Source organism: Oncorhynchus keta, chromosome 19, assembly GCF_023373465.1.
Source record: "Oncorhynchus keta strain PuntledgeMale-10-30-2019 chromosome 19, Oket_V2, whole genome shotgun sequence".
Classification (NCBI taxonomy): domain Eukaryota; kingdom Metazoa; phylum Chordata; class Actinopteri; order Salmoniformes; family Salmonidae; genus Oncorhynchus; species Oncorhynchus keta.
This window is the reverse complement of record NC_068439.1, coordinates 22,144,999-22,161,656: the sequence shown is the minus strand read 5'-3', so window position 1 is coordinate 22,161,656 and position 16,658 is coordinate 22,144,999. Positions and strand designations below refer to the sequence as shown.

Here is a 16,658-nt window from a genome sequence, read left to right as displayed (position 1 = left end):
TTCTATAGCCAGACACCATCAGTAACTAATGACTACTACAGCTTCTATAGCCAGACACCATCACAGTAACTAATGACTACTACAGCTTCTATAGCCAGACACCATCACAGTAACTAATGACTACTACAGCTTCTATAGCCAGACACCATCACAGTAACTAATGACTACTACAGCTTCTATAGCCAGACACCATCACAGTAACTAATGACTAGCCAGACACATCACAGTAACTAATGACTACTACAGCTTCTATAGCCAGACACCATCACAGTAACTAATGACTACTACATCTTCTATAGCCAGACACCATCACAGTAACTAATGACTACTACAGCTTCTATAGCCAGACACCATCACAGTAACTAATGACTACTACAGCTTCTATAGCCAGACACCATCACAGTAACTAATGACTACTACAGCTTCTATAGCCAGACACCATCACAGTAACTAATGACTACTACAGCTTCTATAGCCAGACACCATCACAGTAACTAATGACTACTACAGCTTCTATAGCCAGACACCATCACAGTAACTAATGACTACTACAGCTTCTATAGCCAGACACCATCACAGTAACTAATGACTACTACAGCTTCTATAGCCAGACACCATCACAGTAACTAATGACTACTACAGCTTCTATAGCCAGACACCATCACAGTAACTATAGTACGAACCAAACACAGATGTAATGTATATCTAACAACCGCCACAGGACTCACATACTTTATTATCTTAATCATGGTTCCATATGAGATCATAGTCCTATACTGTAACTACACATATGGCTTGTTAAGATGTAGTGGTGGTAACCTACCTTAGTTCTGGCCAACACGTTGGACTTGAACTTCTCTGTGAGGACCTCCACCACGTTGGTGTGGCCACGCTCTGCAGCGATGTGCAGAGGTGACCTGTCCATCTGGAGGTTAGAGGTCAGATAATGTGGTAAGGGGCACATGGCAAAAAACTATTGAAACTCACTGGTGGACTACAATACAATACATAATTGGGCCAGTTTCCCAGACACAGTTGAACCCTGGTCTTGGATTAAGAGGCACTTTCAATGGAAAATCTCCATTGAGCATGCTTTTGATTAGGACTAGGCCTAAACATTGTCCTGAAAAAACTTGGCCTAAAACATGGCTGAAACAATGGGATTTAGAAGATTTTTTTTTTGTATAATACAGTTGGGCTTCCGTCCTTCCAACCCACCTTGTCAGTGACATTAGGGTTGGCCTTGCTCTGGTAGAACAGTTTCAGCAGCAGCACATCTCCCTCCCAGGCAGCTATGTGGAGAGGAGTCTGTCCTTCCTCCTGTCAGACAGGAAACAACAGATGTACAACTCTACAATAACCACACCCAAAAGCTGTGCTAGATGTTTTTACTGTCTCCATAATAATGTCTTGTCTATGAAGGTTTACCAGAACAGAATGCAGTGCAGAGAACAGTATATTAAGTTTGATTACTCATGCCTGTGACAGTCTTGTCTCCCTGTTTGCAAAGGGAAACTAATACACTGCCTACTCACATTTTGGATGTCTACATTGGCCCCATTCTCAATGAGGACTTTGGCCATCTCCAGGTCCGTCTTTCGGCAGCAGACATGGAGAGCTGCATCTCCACTAACCTGAAGTACAGTATCAAACACATCATGTTGCACAGACTCACTTTGTTGCTATGTTTCTACACAGTAGCCTGGTCCCAGATCTCTTTGTGCTGTATTGCCAACTCCTACAGTTGTTGTCATGGCAAAGAATATAGGAGTTGGCAATACAGCACAAAGACTTCTGGGACCAGGCTACCTATCGATGTGGACAAAATCGCCACTATATCCTCAGTTTCGAAGAGAAATGGTCAGCCAGATATACTCTTTCACAATGTTCCCTCTCTCCCAGGCCATCAGGTTGCTGCCATATGTAACGTGTAAAAAAATCGATTTTAATAGTGAACATAATTACATTACAATCATTGTGACTTGTGTCATAAACACCACATGTAAATAGAAAGGCCAGACCAAACCTGTAAACCCCTGGAGGTGGAGCCCAGAACACAATCCTCAGAAGACACACAGGTTAGTAAATCAACCAAACAAGAAATGATAAAAAACTGAAAAACACTAAAAACATATTAAACACCCCGATAAAGTGGTTTGGGAGATTTGCACAGATTTTCCTTTAAAACTGGGATCTTTTTCTGTAAGTGCTCGGTTAACCTATTATCCCATTTTCACCATGACTTACAGGGCTAGCCACAATTGGAAACATGTTTCTACTTTGGGCTGTATTACTAAGTCATGGTTTAATATGTCACAGAGAGTACTTTAATAGTGCCATTAGAGCATGAAGGGAGGGAGGGAATCAAAAGACTGGTGTTATTTGACATAATGTTATACATACTAGACTGGTGTTATGTGACATAATGTTATACATACTAGACTGGTGTTATGTGACATAGTGTTATACATACTAGACTGGTTTAATGTGACATAATGTTATACATACTAGACTGGTGTTATGTGACATAGTGTTATACATACTAGACTGGTGTAATGTGACATAATGTTTTACATGCTAGACTGGTGTTATGTGACATAGTGTTATACATACTAGACTGGTGTCATTTGACATAATGTTATACATACTAGACTGGTGTAATGTGACATAATGTTATACATACTAGACTGGTGTCATTTGACATAATGTTATACATACTAGACTGGTGTCATTTGACATAGTGTTATACATACTAGACTGGTGTGATGTGACATAGTGTTATACATACTAGACTGGTGTTATTTGACATGATGTTATACATACTAGACTGGTGTCATTTGACATAATGTTATACATACTAGACTGGTTTAATGTGACATAATGTTATACATACTAGACTGGTGTCATTTGACATAATGTTATACATACTAGACTGGTGTCATTTGACATAGTGTTATACATACTAGACTGGTGTCATTTGACATAATGTTATGCATACTAGACTGGTGTTATGTGACATAGTGTTATACATACTAGACTGGTGTCATTTGACATAATGTTATACATACTAGACTGGTGTGATGTGACATAGTGTTATACATACTAGACTGGTGTAGTGTGACATAATGTTATACATACTAGACTGGTGTTATGTGACATAATGTTATACATACTAGACTGGTGTTATGTGACATAATGTTATACATACTAGACTGGTGTCATTTGACATAATGTTATACATACTAGACTGGTGTCATTTGACATAGTGTTATACATACTAGACTGGTGTGATGTGACATAGTGTTATACATACTAGACTGGTGTTATTTGACATGATGTTATACATACTAGACTGGTGTCATTTGACATAATGTTATACATACTAGACTGGTGTGATGTGACATAGTGTTATACATACTAGACTGGTGTAGTGTGACATAATGTTATACATACTAGACTGGTGTTATGTGACATAATGTTATACATACTAGACTGGTGTTATGTAACATAATGTTATACATACTAGACTGGTGTTATGTGACATAATGTTATACATACTAGACTGGTGTTATGTGACATAATGTAATACATACTAGACTGGTGTTATGTGACATAATGTTATACATACTAGACTGGTGTTATGTGACATAGTGTTATACATACTAGACTGGTTTAATGTGACATAATGTTATACATACTAGACTGGTGTTATGTGACATAGTGTTATACATACTAGACTGGTGTAATGTGACATAATGTTTTACATGCTAGACTGGTGTTATGTGACATAGTGTTATACATACTAGACTGGTGTCATTTGACATAATGTTATACATACTAGACTGGTGTAATGTGACATAATGTTATACATATTAGACTGGTGTTATTTGACATGATGTTATACATACTAGACTGGTGTTATGTGACATAATGTAATACATACTAGACTGGTGTCATGTGACATAATGTTATACATACTAGACTGGTGTTATGTGACATAATGTTATACATACTAGACTGGTGTTATGTGACATAATGTTATACATACTAGACTGGTGTTATGTGACATAATGTTATACATACTAGACTGGTGTCATTTGACATAATGTTATACATACTAGACTGGTGTTATGTGACATAATGTTATACATACTAGACTGGTGTTATGTGACATAATGTTATACATACTAGACTGGTGTTATGTAACATAATGTTATACATACTAGACTGGTGTTATGTGACATAATGTTATACATACTAGACTGGTGTTATGTGACATAATGTTATACATACTAGACTGGTGTTATGTGACATAATGTTATACATACTAGACTGGTGTTATGTGACATAATGTTATACATACTAGACTGGTGTTATGTGACATAATGTTATACATACTAGACTGGTGTCATTTGACATAATGTTATACATACTAGACTGGTGTAATGTGACATAATGTTATACATACTAGACTGGTGTTATGTGACATAATGTTATACATACTAGACTGGTGTCATTTGACATAATGTTATACATACTAGACTTGTTATAACATAATGTTATACATACTAGACTGGTGTTATGTGACATAATGTTATACATACTAGACTGGTGTCATTTGACATAATGTTATACATACTAGACTGGTGTCATTTGACATAATGTTATACATACTAGACTGGTGTCATTTGACATAATGTTATACATACTAGACTGGTGTTATGTAACATAATGTTATACATACTAGACTGGTGTTATGTGACATAATGTTATACATACTAGACTGGTGTTATGTGACATAATGTAATACATACTAGACTGGTGTAATGTGACATAATGTAATACATACTAGACTGGTGTAATGTGACATAGTGTTATACATACTAGACTGGTGTTATGTGACATAATGTTATACATACTAGACTGGTGTTATGTGACATAGTGTTATACATACTAGACTGGTGTTATGTGACATAATGTTATACATACTAGACTGGTGTTATGTGACATAGTGTTATACATACTAGACTGGTGTTATGTGACATAGTGTTATACATACTAGACTGGTGTTATGTGACATAGTGTTATACATACTAGACTGGTGTTATGTGACATAGTGTTATACATACTAGACTGGTGTTATGTGACATAATGTAATACATACTAGACTGGTGTTATGTGACATAGTGTTATACATACTAGACTGGTGTTATGTGACATAATGTAATACATGCTAGACTGGTGTTATGTGACAAAGGGCTATAGTTGCTTGGGTGTACCCAACGAACGTCTGTACTTTGATTGGTTGTAAATTACACAATAAGTTGTACATTTTGGGCCAATGCTTATATTGGGCCAATGCTTAACCTAATATCAAATTAATTTTGATTATGTAACTGTCCATTCATTTTACCTACACAGATATCCTATCCATTTTAAAACCTTATCCTTTAATGTAATGTGTCAATAAACATGTGTCAATAATGTGTCAATAAACATTCGGTAGCTATTATTAGGAATGCTATATATACAGTATAGTTCTTATTCCTAAATGAAACCATGTAACCCCAGACACCTTAGTTGGCTCTTACTGTTTTCTGAGCCCTAAGCTGAGGCTCAGATAGAGTTCCAAGGAGCTCCCTAACGATTCCAACATTCCCGGCTTCGACGGCTAAGAGCAGTGGAATGCAGCCATCCTGGACACAGACACAAAGAGATGGAAACAATGACTGTCTGTGAGCTGCAACCCAGCGCAGTCAAGAGCCAGAAAATCTCCTCAGGGTAAAGATAATATACTGTGAAAGTCAGTGGGTGCATCTGAAATGGCACCCTATTCCCTATATAGCACACTGCTTTTGACCATGGTCCATAGGCAGGGCCCATAGGGCTCTGGTCAAAAGTAGTGCCCTATATAGGGAATAGAGTGCCACTTGGGACACACAGCCTGTGCTTAGCTTATATATACAGCACAGTCGGTTATTCCAGTCATTCGAGACCACACAGTAATACATTTGATTGGCGGATGAGGTGAGAAGTGATGGATGAGAGGGAGAAGAAGAGTGCGTCCCGCTGCGGTATCATGTGGCAGATACCCTACCTTGTCTGGTACGAGCCGGGCCTCTTTGCTGGAGAATTTGAGCAGTGTCTGGATGGTACCGAGGGATGGGGTGGCTCGGGAGGCAGCAAAGTGGAGTGGCAGCTGGTCCTTGGGCTGGTATAATGAAGAAACGAGGACAGAATGAGGGATATGGTTGCAGGTTAGCGTTTTTTTTGTCAAGGATCTTGTTCTGGAGGGAGCACTACAGAGTGGTCACTAGCTGGCACAGCCACAAAGTCATAATATCAGATTTTAAACCTAACCCTAACCTTAACCCTAACCTTAACCACACTGCTAACCATAATGCTTAACCCTAAACTTAAATTAAGACCAAAAAGCCCATTTTTGTTTTCATGACTTTTTACAATATAGCCAAGTTTGACTTTGCAGCTACCCCATCTAGTGGAATTTGCTCAGGTCTGCCTCCAAGGCAAGATGCATGACAATAAACGTCAACCTGCGATATGGTTAGGAATATGTTTTGGTGATGTAGCCAAAATCCATGTCAAAGATACGTCTGAGTCCAACACATTTTGTCCACTTGATTAATTATTTATCTAAACATCATCATCTTGGCATTATTTTTGATCACACTGGGGGATCATTCAGTTCGGTTCACAGTTTCTGTATTCTTGTCTGTATGGGAAACAGCTGATTATTTTGACGGCACTTTTCCCGCCACTAGTTTCCTTAGAGAGTCCAGGATTGTCAGCACCCTTGGGAACATGGGTCTGCACGATGAGCCAATAACAACCATGGCTATTTTCTTCCTCTGGAGATTACCACAAGCACATTTCTCTCTTTCTTTCTTTTTCTCTCTCTCCCTCACTTTCTCCCACTCTCTCCCTTTCTCTCTCTCACTCTCTCTCTCTCTCTCACTCCCTCTCACTCTCTCACACTCACTTTCTCTCTCCCTCTCTGTCTCTCTTACTCTCTCTTAGCCAAATAATTCACAAGTAGATCACATTATGTAAAATCATCTTTTCATGCTCTATAGTGCTGGCTGAGCTGGGCCTCTGCTTAACAGAAAATATGAATGCCTGCAGATGTTTGCATGGGCAGACATTGCTATAAGAAACCACCTGATAGATTAGTCATCAAAACCCCACTAGACAGTTTGATCCCATTGAAGGTACCAGGCTGTCATTTGTGTCCTCTAAGCCCATAGTGGTTCCTGTCCGTCACACAGACTCTGGATGTCATAACAGGTAAGCTCGGCCAAAACTCACACAAATAATAGCAGTTTTCAGTTACCACTGAGGAGAGAAAAGGGCCAAATAAGCCAAACCACAGGCCTGTTTAGGAATGCTATCCTCCCTGGGCTGTCCTCAGCACAACGTCTGGGGAATAGGTTTGGAGGTAAAGGTAGAAGGGTGAGATGGAGAAAGGAATAGAATAGAATAAAATAAAATATATTCAATATAGAATATAGAATAAAGAATACAAAGAGGCTTACACTGGGGCTAGAGACAACCTACCCCTCCTAGTGAGTCAGGATCTGCCTTTCTGGCCAGGAGCTTCACAATGTCTTCCTTGGAGTGTGCTGCAGCTACATGCAATGCAGTCCTGCCATCCTATAGGACACAAACAGAGAGACTACATAGTCAATTCTGGCCAAACATAATATCTTTATTGCAGATTGATGATTAGCTCAGACTGTGCACACACACACACCACCCTAATTTACAAATGGCACTGCATTTAAGATCCTGCCAGGTCTCAGTAAATATTATCCTTCCATTGTGCAGTCTGACTTAATGTATGATTGAAGTATGATGATCAGTCTATAATGTGATTCAGAGTTGCTCAAACGAGTGCAGATGTGGTTGCAGCCACCAATCCATCAGTCTGGGATTACAGTTTTTCTACGAGGGAAGCATTTTTTACCCATGCTGCTTTGTGGAGTAATGTATAACGTCTGTAACCTCACATTGAGGCACACCACAGAGAAAATCCTTAGGACAGTCTGCAACCCGGCCATGAGATATTTCACAAGCCACCCATCATTTTTTTTTCTTATCACATTTTTTACTTCTGTCCAAATCTGAAATGGAAGTGCTCTGTTGGGGTGCAACAATTACATAGTTGGAAAGGACTCCAATGAGGCAATGCCAACAAAAATAAGGAGAGGAGAAGCAGTGTGAAAGCTAGCTATGTGTACACTCTTACAAAAAAAAGGTTCCAAAAGGGTCCTGCAGCTGTCCCCATAGGATAACCCTTTTTGGTTCCAGGTAGAACCTTTTTGGTTCTAGGTAGAACCCTTTTTGGTTCCAGGTAGAACCCTTTTTGTTTCTAGGTAGAACTCTTTTCGGTTCCATGTAAAACCCTCTGTGCAATGGGTTCTACATGGAACCCAAAAGGGTTTTACCCGGAACCAAAAGGGGTTCTTCAAAGGGTTCTCCAATGGGGACAACCAAAGAACCCTTTTCGGTTCTAGATGGCCCCTTTTCTTCTAAGAGTGTATGTATGATGATCTACAAAATACATCCTCACTCTAACTGAAGAGACCCAGTAAAAATACTGCTTGGCTCCACATAAAAAAAGACATATTGTAGCAAGCTTAGTAAAGTATTAAAGTATGTTTGGAAACACACAACTTGTCAAACAGTGTGGAGTAAATAGACAGCATGACTGATTTTCTACCAGTGCCATAATTCATATAGAGTCAATTCTTTGTTACGCACCAGTGCAACGGTGAGAAGCTAAATGTTCTATATAAAGGACAGAAAGACTCAATAATTAATAAGAACTATCTTTGAACTGACAAAAATAATGGCCAGAAAATGACAGGATAAAAACTAAGATTTTAGGAAGTGACACAGAGACTGTAAAAAGTGAACTGTGGGACAGCCCTTCTCTCATTAAAGAGTCTGTAACCTCACATTCCTGCTCTCCAGAGTCTACGTATTCTGACTGACACAAGTAGTCCGTCTCTCTCTCTCTCTCTCTCTGCTAATAACCGCTCTGGCTTCCTCCTCATCCATTGGCTACACAGTATTCCAGAAGCACCGCAGCGCGGGAACACGCTGGCATGTTCAGACACACACACACACACACACACACACACACACACACACACACACACACACACACACACACACACACACACACACACACACACACACACACACACACACACACACACACACACACACACACACACACACACACACACACACACACACACACACACACACACACACGTTGGCATGGTCAGACGTTACATTCTGCCACCCCAACGGGATGAGACTGCCAAACCCAGAGAGAAACCCTCTCAGATCAGACGTTCTCAGCTCTGGCTCTCTGGCCTCAGACAAACGGCTCTAAATCGTTCCAGACAGGGCTGTGGGCTGTGCACATCTGCACACACTACTGCAAGGGACAAGGGATTAATGTCTCAGCACACACAGTGTTTACTGGACCGACTAGGACAAACCATTTATTAAGTCTCTGCTTACAGATGTACTATCTTAATTTGATCACTCTGTTGTCACAGAGAGCAGCAGGTAATGCAAAGTGTAGTGTATTCAAGGCTTAAATTTTTTTTCTAAAGTTTGTAATTTCCAGTTTAAAAAGTCAGAATTGTTTTATCATATCTAAAAATGTATCAACCCCTACAAAAATGTCAATTAATTATAATGAATAATTCACATTTCCTGTTGCTGCAGGATTATTTTCCTGCTGTGGGAAACTGTTCAAATTAAGATAGCATGGTGCTCTGGTCAAGATGTCAAGATGGGTAAATGATAGTAATGTATTGCATTCCAATTGCAGAATATGTCTACCAATATATCTACCAATATATCTACCAATATATCTATCACTATATCTACCAATATTTCTATCACTATATCTATCACTATATCTACCAATATATCTACCAATATATCTACCAATATATCTATCACTATATCTACCAATATGTCTACCAATATATCTATCACTATATCTAGCAATATATCTACCAATATGTCTACCAATATATCTACCAATATGTCTACCAATATATCTACCAATATATCTACCAATGATAAATGTTTTAAGTGGCTTCACTAGATACAATGAAAATAAATTGCTACAGGCTTAAATCCAGACTTCTGGGGGTTTTGTGCATGGAGTGGAGAGATTGCATTTGCACATCATTAAATTCCCCCATAAGTCATAAGTCAGTAAGGGTTTCCATAGATTGTAGGTTTGAGCTGAAGTGGAAACATTAGGGCAGAACAGAAACAATAGACTACAATCATAAACTATAAGAAATCAAATGAAAATATGAAATGAACTGAACTAAACCTGGGAGCAAATTTATCGGAAAATACAACACTTGAGCTCATACTAAATAGAAACATGCCCGGGATTTTACAATGGAGACTATGATGCATACAGTAAACCTTTATAATGATTCATAATTTCCGATTTTTCCCTATGGTAAGCTACAGCTAATTATTTCTTGCTCGGTCAGCCATCTGGGCAGCAAAGGTCTATAAAAGAGCCTTTGATTATCTCTTATGGCTGGTTAAAGTCATGGCTACTGCCTCTGGCAGCCTGGCATAGCAAATGAGTAACCCTGAAGTCTGCAATCAGGCTAAACACAATGAATGGCCAACAATGAAACACTTGCAGATCCTGATTGACTAAGTTTATTGAGGGGTGAATTTGTTAGACCTCGTCAGTCTTAGCCTGATCCCAGATCTGTCTGTGCTATTTACCACAGGAGTCGGCAAGAGGATAAACAAAATGCTCTTTTAAAAAAAACTAATAACCTAATAAAAGCATCATGTTTGTTTACTTTTTCCCACAAGAAAGAATGTGTTTTTATGCTGATTACTCAGCCTGATCCCAGATCTGTCTATGCTGTTTACCATAGGAGTTGGCAAGACAGGATGAACAAAATGCTCTTAAAAAAACAACAACAACCTGATAAAAATCATCATGTATACTTTATCCCACAAGAAAAAAAAGGTTTTTTTTCTGCTGATTACTCAGCCTGATCTGTCTATGTTGTTTACCATAGGAGTGGACAAGACAGCAGACAAATCTGTAATCAGGCTAAGTAATCAGCAGAAAAAACAATTCTATCTATGGGATAAAGTCAACAGGATGCTTAAAATAAAAGCTTTAGATAAACAACAAAAAAGTGTAGCCCACATCATCCCAATTCCAAAGAGTTAATATTGCCATATAAAGCAGTATTGTATGTGGACGCTGTGGGAAGGGCAGTCTACTTTCCTAAACAAGCTTTAAAATGTTTCACTCAATAAAGGAACAATTCCCACTGTCAGTAGGCCTACAGTATTTTTAGATATTCAACGGCTTTTGTGCTCAATCTGCTTCAATGCTCAAGATTTCATAGATTTTTACTGCCTATCACAGCTGCTGTACACGTGACATCATTTATTTTATAGTGAACATGGGGAGAAAAACACCTAGTGAAATGATTAGTCTGTCTAGTTATGTCACCACTTTATGGCAGTGTGCGTTATCCATTTAATAAGGGAGGCTTCAGATATTATATCATACATTCTGGAGGTTCCTACTATCCCTGTTCCACCACGAAAATACAATGTGTGAAAAAATGTAATTTTCCAAAAGTTTGGCTATTCATGAGGAGATACAGCACACCGAATGATTGTTTTGTCATTCTCATCATTGTGTTGTTTTGATTGTGACTCGCTGTGCCCAGCTGGGTCATAAACGCAATAGAATAGGACCCAGAAGAGATGCCTAGTGAGTGTCTCTACTGTAAAGGTCAGTGCCGCCAGTACGCCCACTCCTCTGCCAACAACCTTTACCTCAGAAGCAACCCTGATCTACCCCACAGATAGAGTTCTAATAGCAATACCACCAATTCTATTCCTATGATCTACCCTTATTACCCACAAGTCCTCTGCACTACTCTCGTGTCCAGTTAGAATGAGAATAGTGGTGCATACTTACATAGTTGTTTCTTAATATGTAGCCTGAAAATAGACTTTGTAGACTTGAGTTTATCAAGGTGTTACGGTATATGCGTACAGCAGTCGGATTGCTGCCCTTGGATCAGTGCATCATCGTCGGAAACAATCCGACTGCTGCTCTTGGATCAGTCCATCATCATCATCCTCATCCTCATTAACACTTTCCAGTTTGAGTAATGTCTTACCTTTGTCCTTTCACTAGGGCTGCCTCCTAACTCCAGTAGTCTGTCTACTGCAGACAGGCGGTTCTCCCTCACTGCAATCATCAGGAGACTCAAGCCAGACTCCTGGAAGAGAGAAGAATCAACCATATTTATCTTATTAGCTGACTCAATAGTATCAAATAGCTATCCACCAACATTTTATAATTGTAATGCATTATTTGATATGCTTGAAATAAAATTTTTGCATATATTCTTTCCCCCAAAACACTATGTTGGAAAATTATGCTGGTTTTAAGATATGAATAATCATATATTTTTTTATAGCCCACAAATATATATATATTAATAGCCCAAATATATTTGATTAACATTAAGCTAATTTGATGGATTCATTGACTTTACTGAAGTCCCACCCTGCATTACATATCATACTAATGCACATCATGATAATAAAGCGGGAAAAAAAAACAGTTTAGATTAAAAAACAACCACAACCATTTTACCTCATCGATCACGGTTAGTTCTGGGTCTCCCTTGTCCAACCCTTTGATTGTCTGTTCGAGCGCAATCCATTCACCCTTCAGAGACAGCTGCAAGAGTCGCTGGCTGGACCCAGAGTTGACTGAAGATGTCTCAGACATATTTTACATAGGCTACCATTCGTTTTTAAAATGCACAATTTACACTAGTACATCTAATGAGAATATAGTTGTTTCTTATTGCGCGTGGCTAAAAGCTATGTCCTCGTGGCAGGTGTAATTCGAAAGTAGCATTCTGATTGTAGAATTGGTGCTTCAAGTTTCCCCGTCTTTGTATGAGGTAGAATAACCAGCATTCCGTTAACTCCAACATGGGAAAATCCACCGCCCCTATCCACCACTAGTTAAACTTTTATAACTCCGCCTTTGTGCTCTTGTTACCTTGGATTCGTCTGTAGACTAGCCAAGACCCCCACTTTCCCCTCTATTTTGTAGGCTAAACATGATGATAATGACCATAGAGCTCTGATAGGCCTACGCGCTTTAGTAAACTCATTTTGGTAGTTTACTGTTCCTCCTCCATCTCATCATCCTGTGTCTGTCTGTGTGTGTTTGTGTTTGTAGAACACATACTGAGCCTTCATCTGTGATTAGAAGAATACACAATTTGTTTTATTTCATGGCTAATAAAAAACACAATAAGCATTGTTTATTCAGAGGTTAGCAAGATTTTTTTTTTGGGGGGGGGGGGGTGACACTGTGTTACAATGTTGCAATAATCTTTGTAGAAATTGGCATGATGTTACTTACAGTCATTGAGCTATATTATAATGTTACAATGTTGCAGACCACGCCAAAGCTTTGTGTTACCATGGTAACTGATATGCGTCAACAATTAAGTCCTACGTGAAACGCGTTGCGTTTCATAGCAACTAAAAAATAGCAGAAGGGAGACAGCGATCAAGGGCATTGTTCATATTGCTGGAGATAGACAGTGGGGCTGGACGGCATACTTTATTACCAGTAACATTTAGGGGTTTCTGACGTTTCTTTTTTGTCGTTTGGCTAGGAGGAACTAATGACCATTATTTTGTGCCACACGGAACTTGAAGTTGAGACAAAAGATCAATCAAGTAAACTAAAGTAACGTTACCAGTAACAACAGATGTGGATGAGACGGTGTTATAAACGCGCAAATGTTTAAAAACACCTTTCAAAGTGGATTCCTATCTATCTTGTATAGCATTGGGAGCAAACCTCTTCAGATATGGGATAAAAAGGTAAGCAGCGACTTACACAAGCCTACGCATAAATTAGCTTGCTAACTAGCAAGTTTGACATCGGCTTGCTAGCTAGGTAGCTAAAGAGCAGGGCTTGGTATGGTGCTAAGCTCCAGGGAGCAAGCAACTAACGTTAGCCATCTATCTAACTAACCAGTTTACTCATGACAATGGCAATAGAAACCTAGTTTGCTAACGTTAGCTGGTTTTGTGTTCCTCAAACTGCCCTGTGTTTAGCTAGCACTAGGGCATATTGTGTTAGCTCAAATTTGACAGCGATGTTACAGTATTGTCATTGTACCTGTACCGTCTTAATCAAGGCTTAGCTAGCAAGCTAACTAACGTTTGTTTATTAGCTTGGTTAGATATCCATTAGTTCTCCAGCTTCCATTATCTTCCTGGGTTCACATTTTAATACTCACACGCATTTCTTAAAAGTAGGAACATTAGCTAGTACAAGCTAGCTAACCCATTACAAACGGTTGCGTGTGCTGTTTGTTACAGGTCAGGAACGGCCACATAAAGCGGATTACAGACAACGACATTCAGTCGCTGGTGCTTGAAGTGGAGGGAACAAATGTCAGGTAAGCTTGTTCCATCGTCATAGCCCGTTTTGGCAGGTCTGCTGTTTGTGCATCTCTTCTTCAGTCAACTACATCCAACCATGTGTCCTTAAATTCAACAGCACAACCTACATCACTTGTCCGGCAGACCCAAAGAAGACACTTGGCATCAAACTCCCATTCTTAGTTATGATCATTAAGAATTTGAAGAAGTATTTCACCTTTGAAGTCCAGGTAGGTTATCTGTACAATCATGAAAGCTGTGCTTTACTGTATTATAATTATTTTAATCAAGTCCTCGTAAGTTTCCGTTAGCCGGTAACAGACTGCTTTTGTCCGATGCTATTTTTTGTTGAAAAGCGATAAATAAAATTGGCTGCTGGTCAATTGTCCAGGAGAATAAGAAAAAAATCCCATTGCAAAATAATCATTTTTTAGCTTATTCATTGTTGTAAATACCAGTCGATATAAATACATTTGACTGGTCATGTTTATCAGTCTATAGATTAATTTGCATAATTTTGTGGAATTAAATTGGCGGGTGTGTACAGTATATTTGTATGTATCTTATTTATCACATGCTTACAGCATACAAGTATAGCACCTTTGAGTGGAAAATATGTCAGATATTGCAAGAGCTACTGCTGAAGCATCTTGTGGTGCTTTCAAGACAACTGGGAACTCTGGAAAATCCGAGTTCAAATAATGATGTCAGTGATCTTCAGGTTGGAAAGTTGGTGCTCTAGGCCCAAGTTCTTCATCAGTGCGTCACACACCACTTTGCAAGGAGCTGGAGGCAGTATGCATTTTGAAAACATATACTTAATTGTTTGAAACCTGAAAGTTTTAATACAATCCCAGGTGCTGGATGACAAGAATGTGAGGCGGCGGTTCCGGGCCAGTAACTACCAGAGCACCACTCGGGTGAAGCCCTTCATCTGTACCATGCCTATGAGGCTGGACGACGGCTGGAACCAGATCCAGTTTAACCTGTCTGACTTCACACGGCGGGCCTACGGCACCAACTACATTGAGACACTCCGCGTACAGGTCAGTGAGAAAGGCTCATGGACCAGGGTAGGGTCATGGTCCAAGATGCAATATACGGATCTTTTACCTAGTCTGGTCCCAGATCTTCGTGCTGCCTTGCCGACTCTTATGGTCATTGCCATGGCAAGTTTGGTGACCATAGGAGTTGGTGAGACAGCACACACAGATCTGGGACCAGGCTAGCTCTTACATCAAATGTGTGTGGAGGAATAATAAGATACTGAACTCATTGTTACTGTAATACACACTTTTAAAATGGGGTGTCAGATTTTGGTGATTGTTAATGAGCTTGATAGTCAAATGGTAGAAATGTAGGTCCATTATCATTTCTACAATATTTCTATTTGGTGTTAGTCATTTTAATGTATTTTGAGTTCTCTCCCCCATGCTTTAAAATATTAGTCATTTTAATGTATTTTGAGTTCTCTCCCCCATGCTTTAAAATATTAGTAAGGGTATGTTCTGAACAAGATTAGATATTGCAATACCTTGCCTGTGTTTTTGTTCCAGATCCATGCAAACTGCCGCATACGGAGAGTGTACTTCTCTGACAGACTGTACTCAGAAGATGAGCTCCCTGCAGAGTTCAAACTTTATCTACCCGTACAGAACAAAGCAAAGGTGAGTACAAATAATGTCCATGCCAGTTGTCATGTAGGACTACAGCTCAGACTGGGTTTCTCCCTAATGGCACCCTATTCCTTTTATAGTGCACTACTTTTGACCAAGGCCCATAGAGCAAAAGTAGTGCACTTATATAGGGTGCCAGTTGGAATGCAAACACTGTCTCGTATTCATCTCAAAGAATGAGCAAGATCAGACAAAGTACAATATCTGTTGCAGTTCTTGTAGCTAATCGACATGTTTCTTTGCAGCAGTAAGGCAGCTGAATCGATTCTCCTCCCCCATTCCAGATGTGAATTTTATTTGCAGATAGTCTACATTTGTTTTAATGTTTTTGCTTTGAAGTATTTTGGAACCATGTGATTGTTTTCTCTGCACAATAAACATTTTGTAATTCTGAGTAAACCCTCAATGATTGTGCAACAAATGTATCATTAACAAGCA

At 39.2% G+C, this 16,658-nt stretch overlaps 2 protein-coding genes across 3 annotated transcripts in view; one reads left to right on the top strand and one right to left on the bottom strand.

Annotated features, from left to right (window-relative positions):
* The window catches only part of trpn1 (transient receptor potential cation channel, subfamily N, member 1), a 75,751-nt gene extending 62,618 nt beyond the window's left edge, over nt 1–13,133 (bottom strand). The window contains exons 1-8 of the mRNA XM_052470039.1: nt 12,722–13,133; nt 12,240–12,341; nt 7,576–7,671; nt 6,098–6,211; nt 5,592–5,696; nt 1,536–1,634; nt 1,219–1,320; nt 824–925 (exon numbers count right to left, since the gene is read on the bottom strand). Coding sequence (XP_052325999.1) covers nt 824–925; nt 1,219–1,320; nt 1,536–1,634; nt 5,592–5,696; nt 6,098–6,211; nt 7,576–7,671; nt 12,240–12,341; nt 12,722–12,859 — 858 coding nt within the window. The 5' untranslated portion in view covers nt 12,860–13,133. The remainder of the gene's footprint in view (nt 1–823; nt 926–1,218; nt 1,321–1,535; nt 1,635–5,591; nt 5,697–6,097; nt 6,212–7,575; nt 7,672–12,239; nt 12,342–12,721) is intronic.
* A 513-nt stretch (nt 13,134–13,646) lies between these two features.
* On the top strand, nt 13,647–16,626 carry LOC118372245 (cilia- and flagella-associated protein 20). 2 transcript variants are annotated; one of them, XM_035758060.1, is made up of 6 exons: nt 13,647–13,977; nt 14,482–14,561; nt 14,663–14,774; nt 15,402–15,590; nt 16,101–16,211; nt 16,469–16,626. In XM_035758060.1, the coding sequence occupies exons 1-6, from the start codon at nt 13,894–13,896 to the stop codon at nt 16,469–16,471; spliced, it is 579 nt and encodes a 192-aa protein (XP_035613953.1). In that variant the 5' UTR covers nt 13,647–13,893; the 3' UTR covers nt 16,472–16,626. The 2 variants fall into 2 exon arrangements, with proteins under 2 accessions (XP_035613953.1, XP_035613952.1); XM_035758059.1 differs by having other exon boundaries at nt 16,466–16,626.
* Nucleotides 16,627–16,658: the final 32 nt, after the last annotated feature.

Bases quoted from the DNA above. Each gene is read 5' to 3' on its own strand.
- LOC118372245 (XM_035758059.1), top strand. From the start codon at position 13,894: ATGTTTAAAAACACCTTTCAAAGTGGATTCCTATCTATCTTGTATAGC. The intron at 14,775-15,401 runs GTAGGTTATCTG...ATACAATCCCAG, and splicing joins ATTTCACCTTTGAAGTCCAG to GTGCTGGATGACAAGAATGT. The intron at 15,591-16,100 runs GTCAGTGAGAAA...TTTTTGTTCCAG, and splicing joins TTGAGACACTCCGCGTACAG to ATCCATGCAAACTGCCGCAT.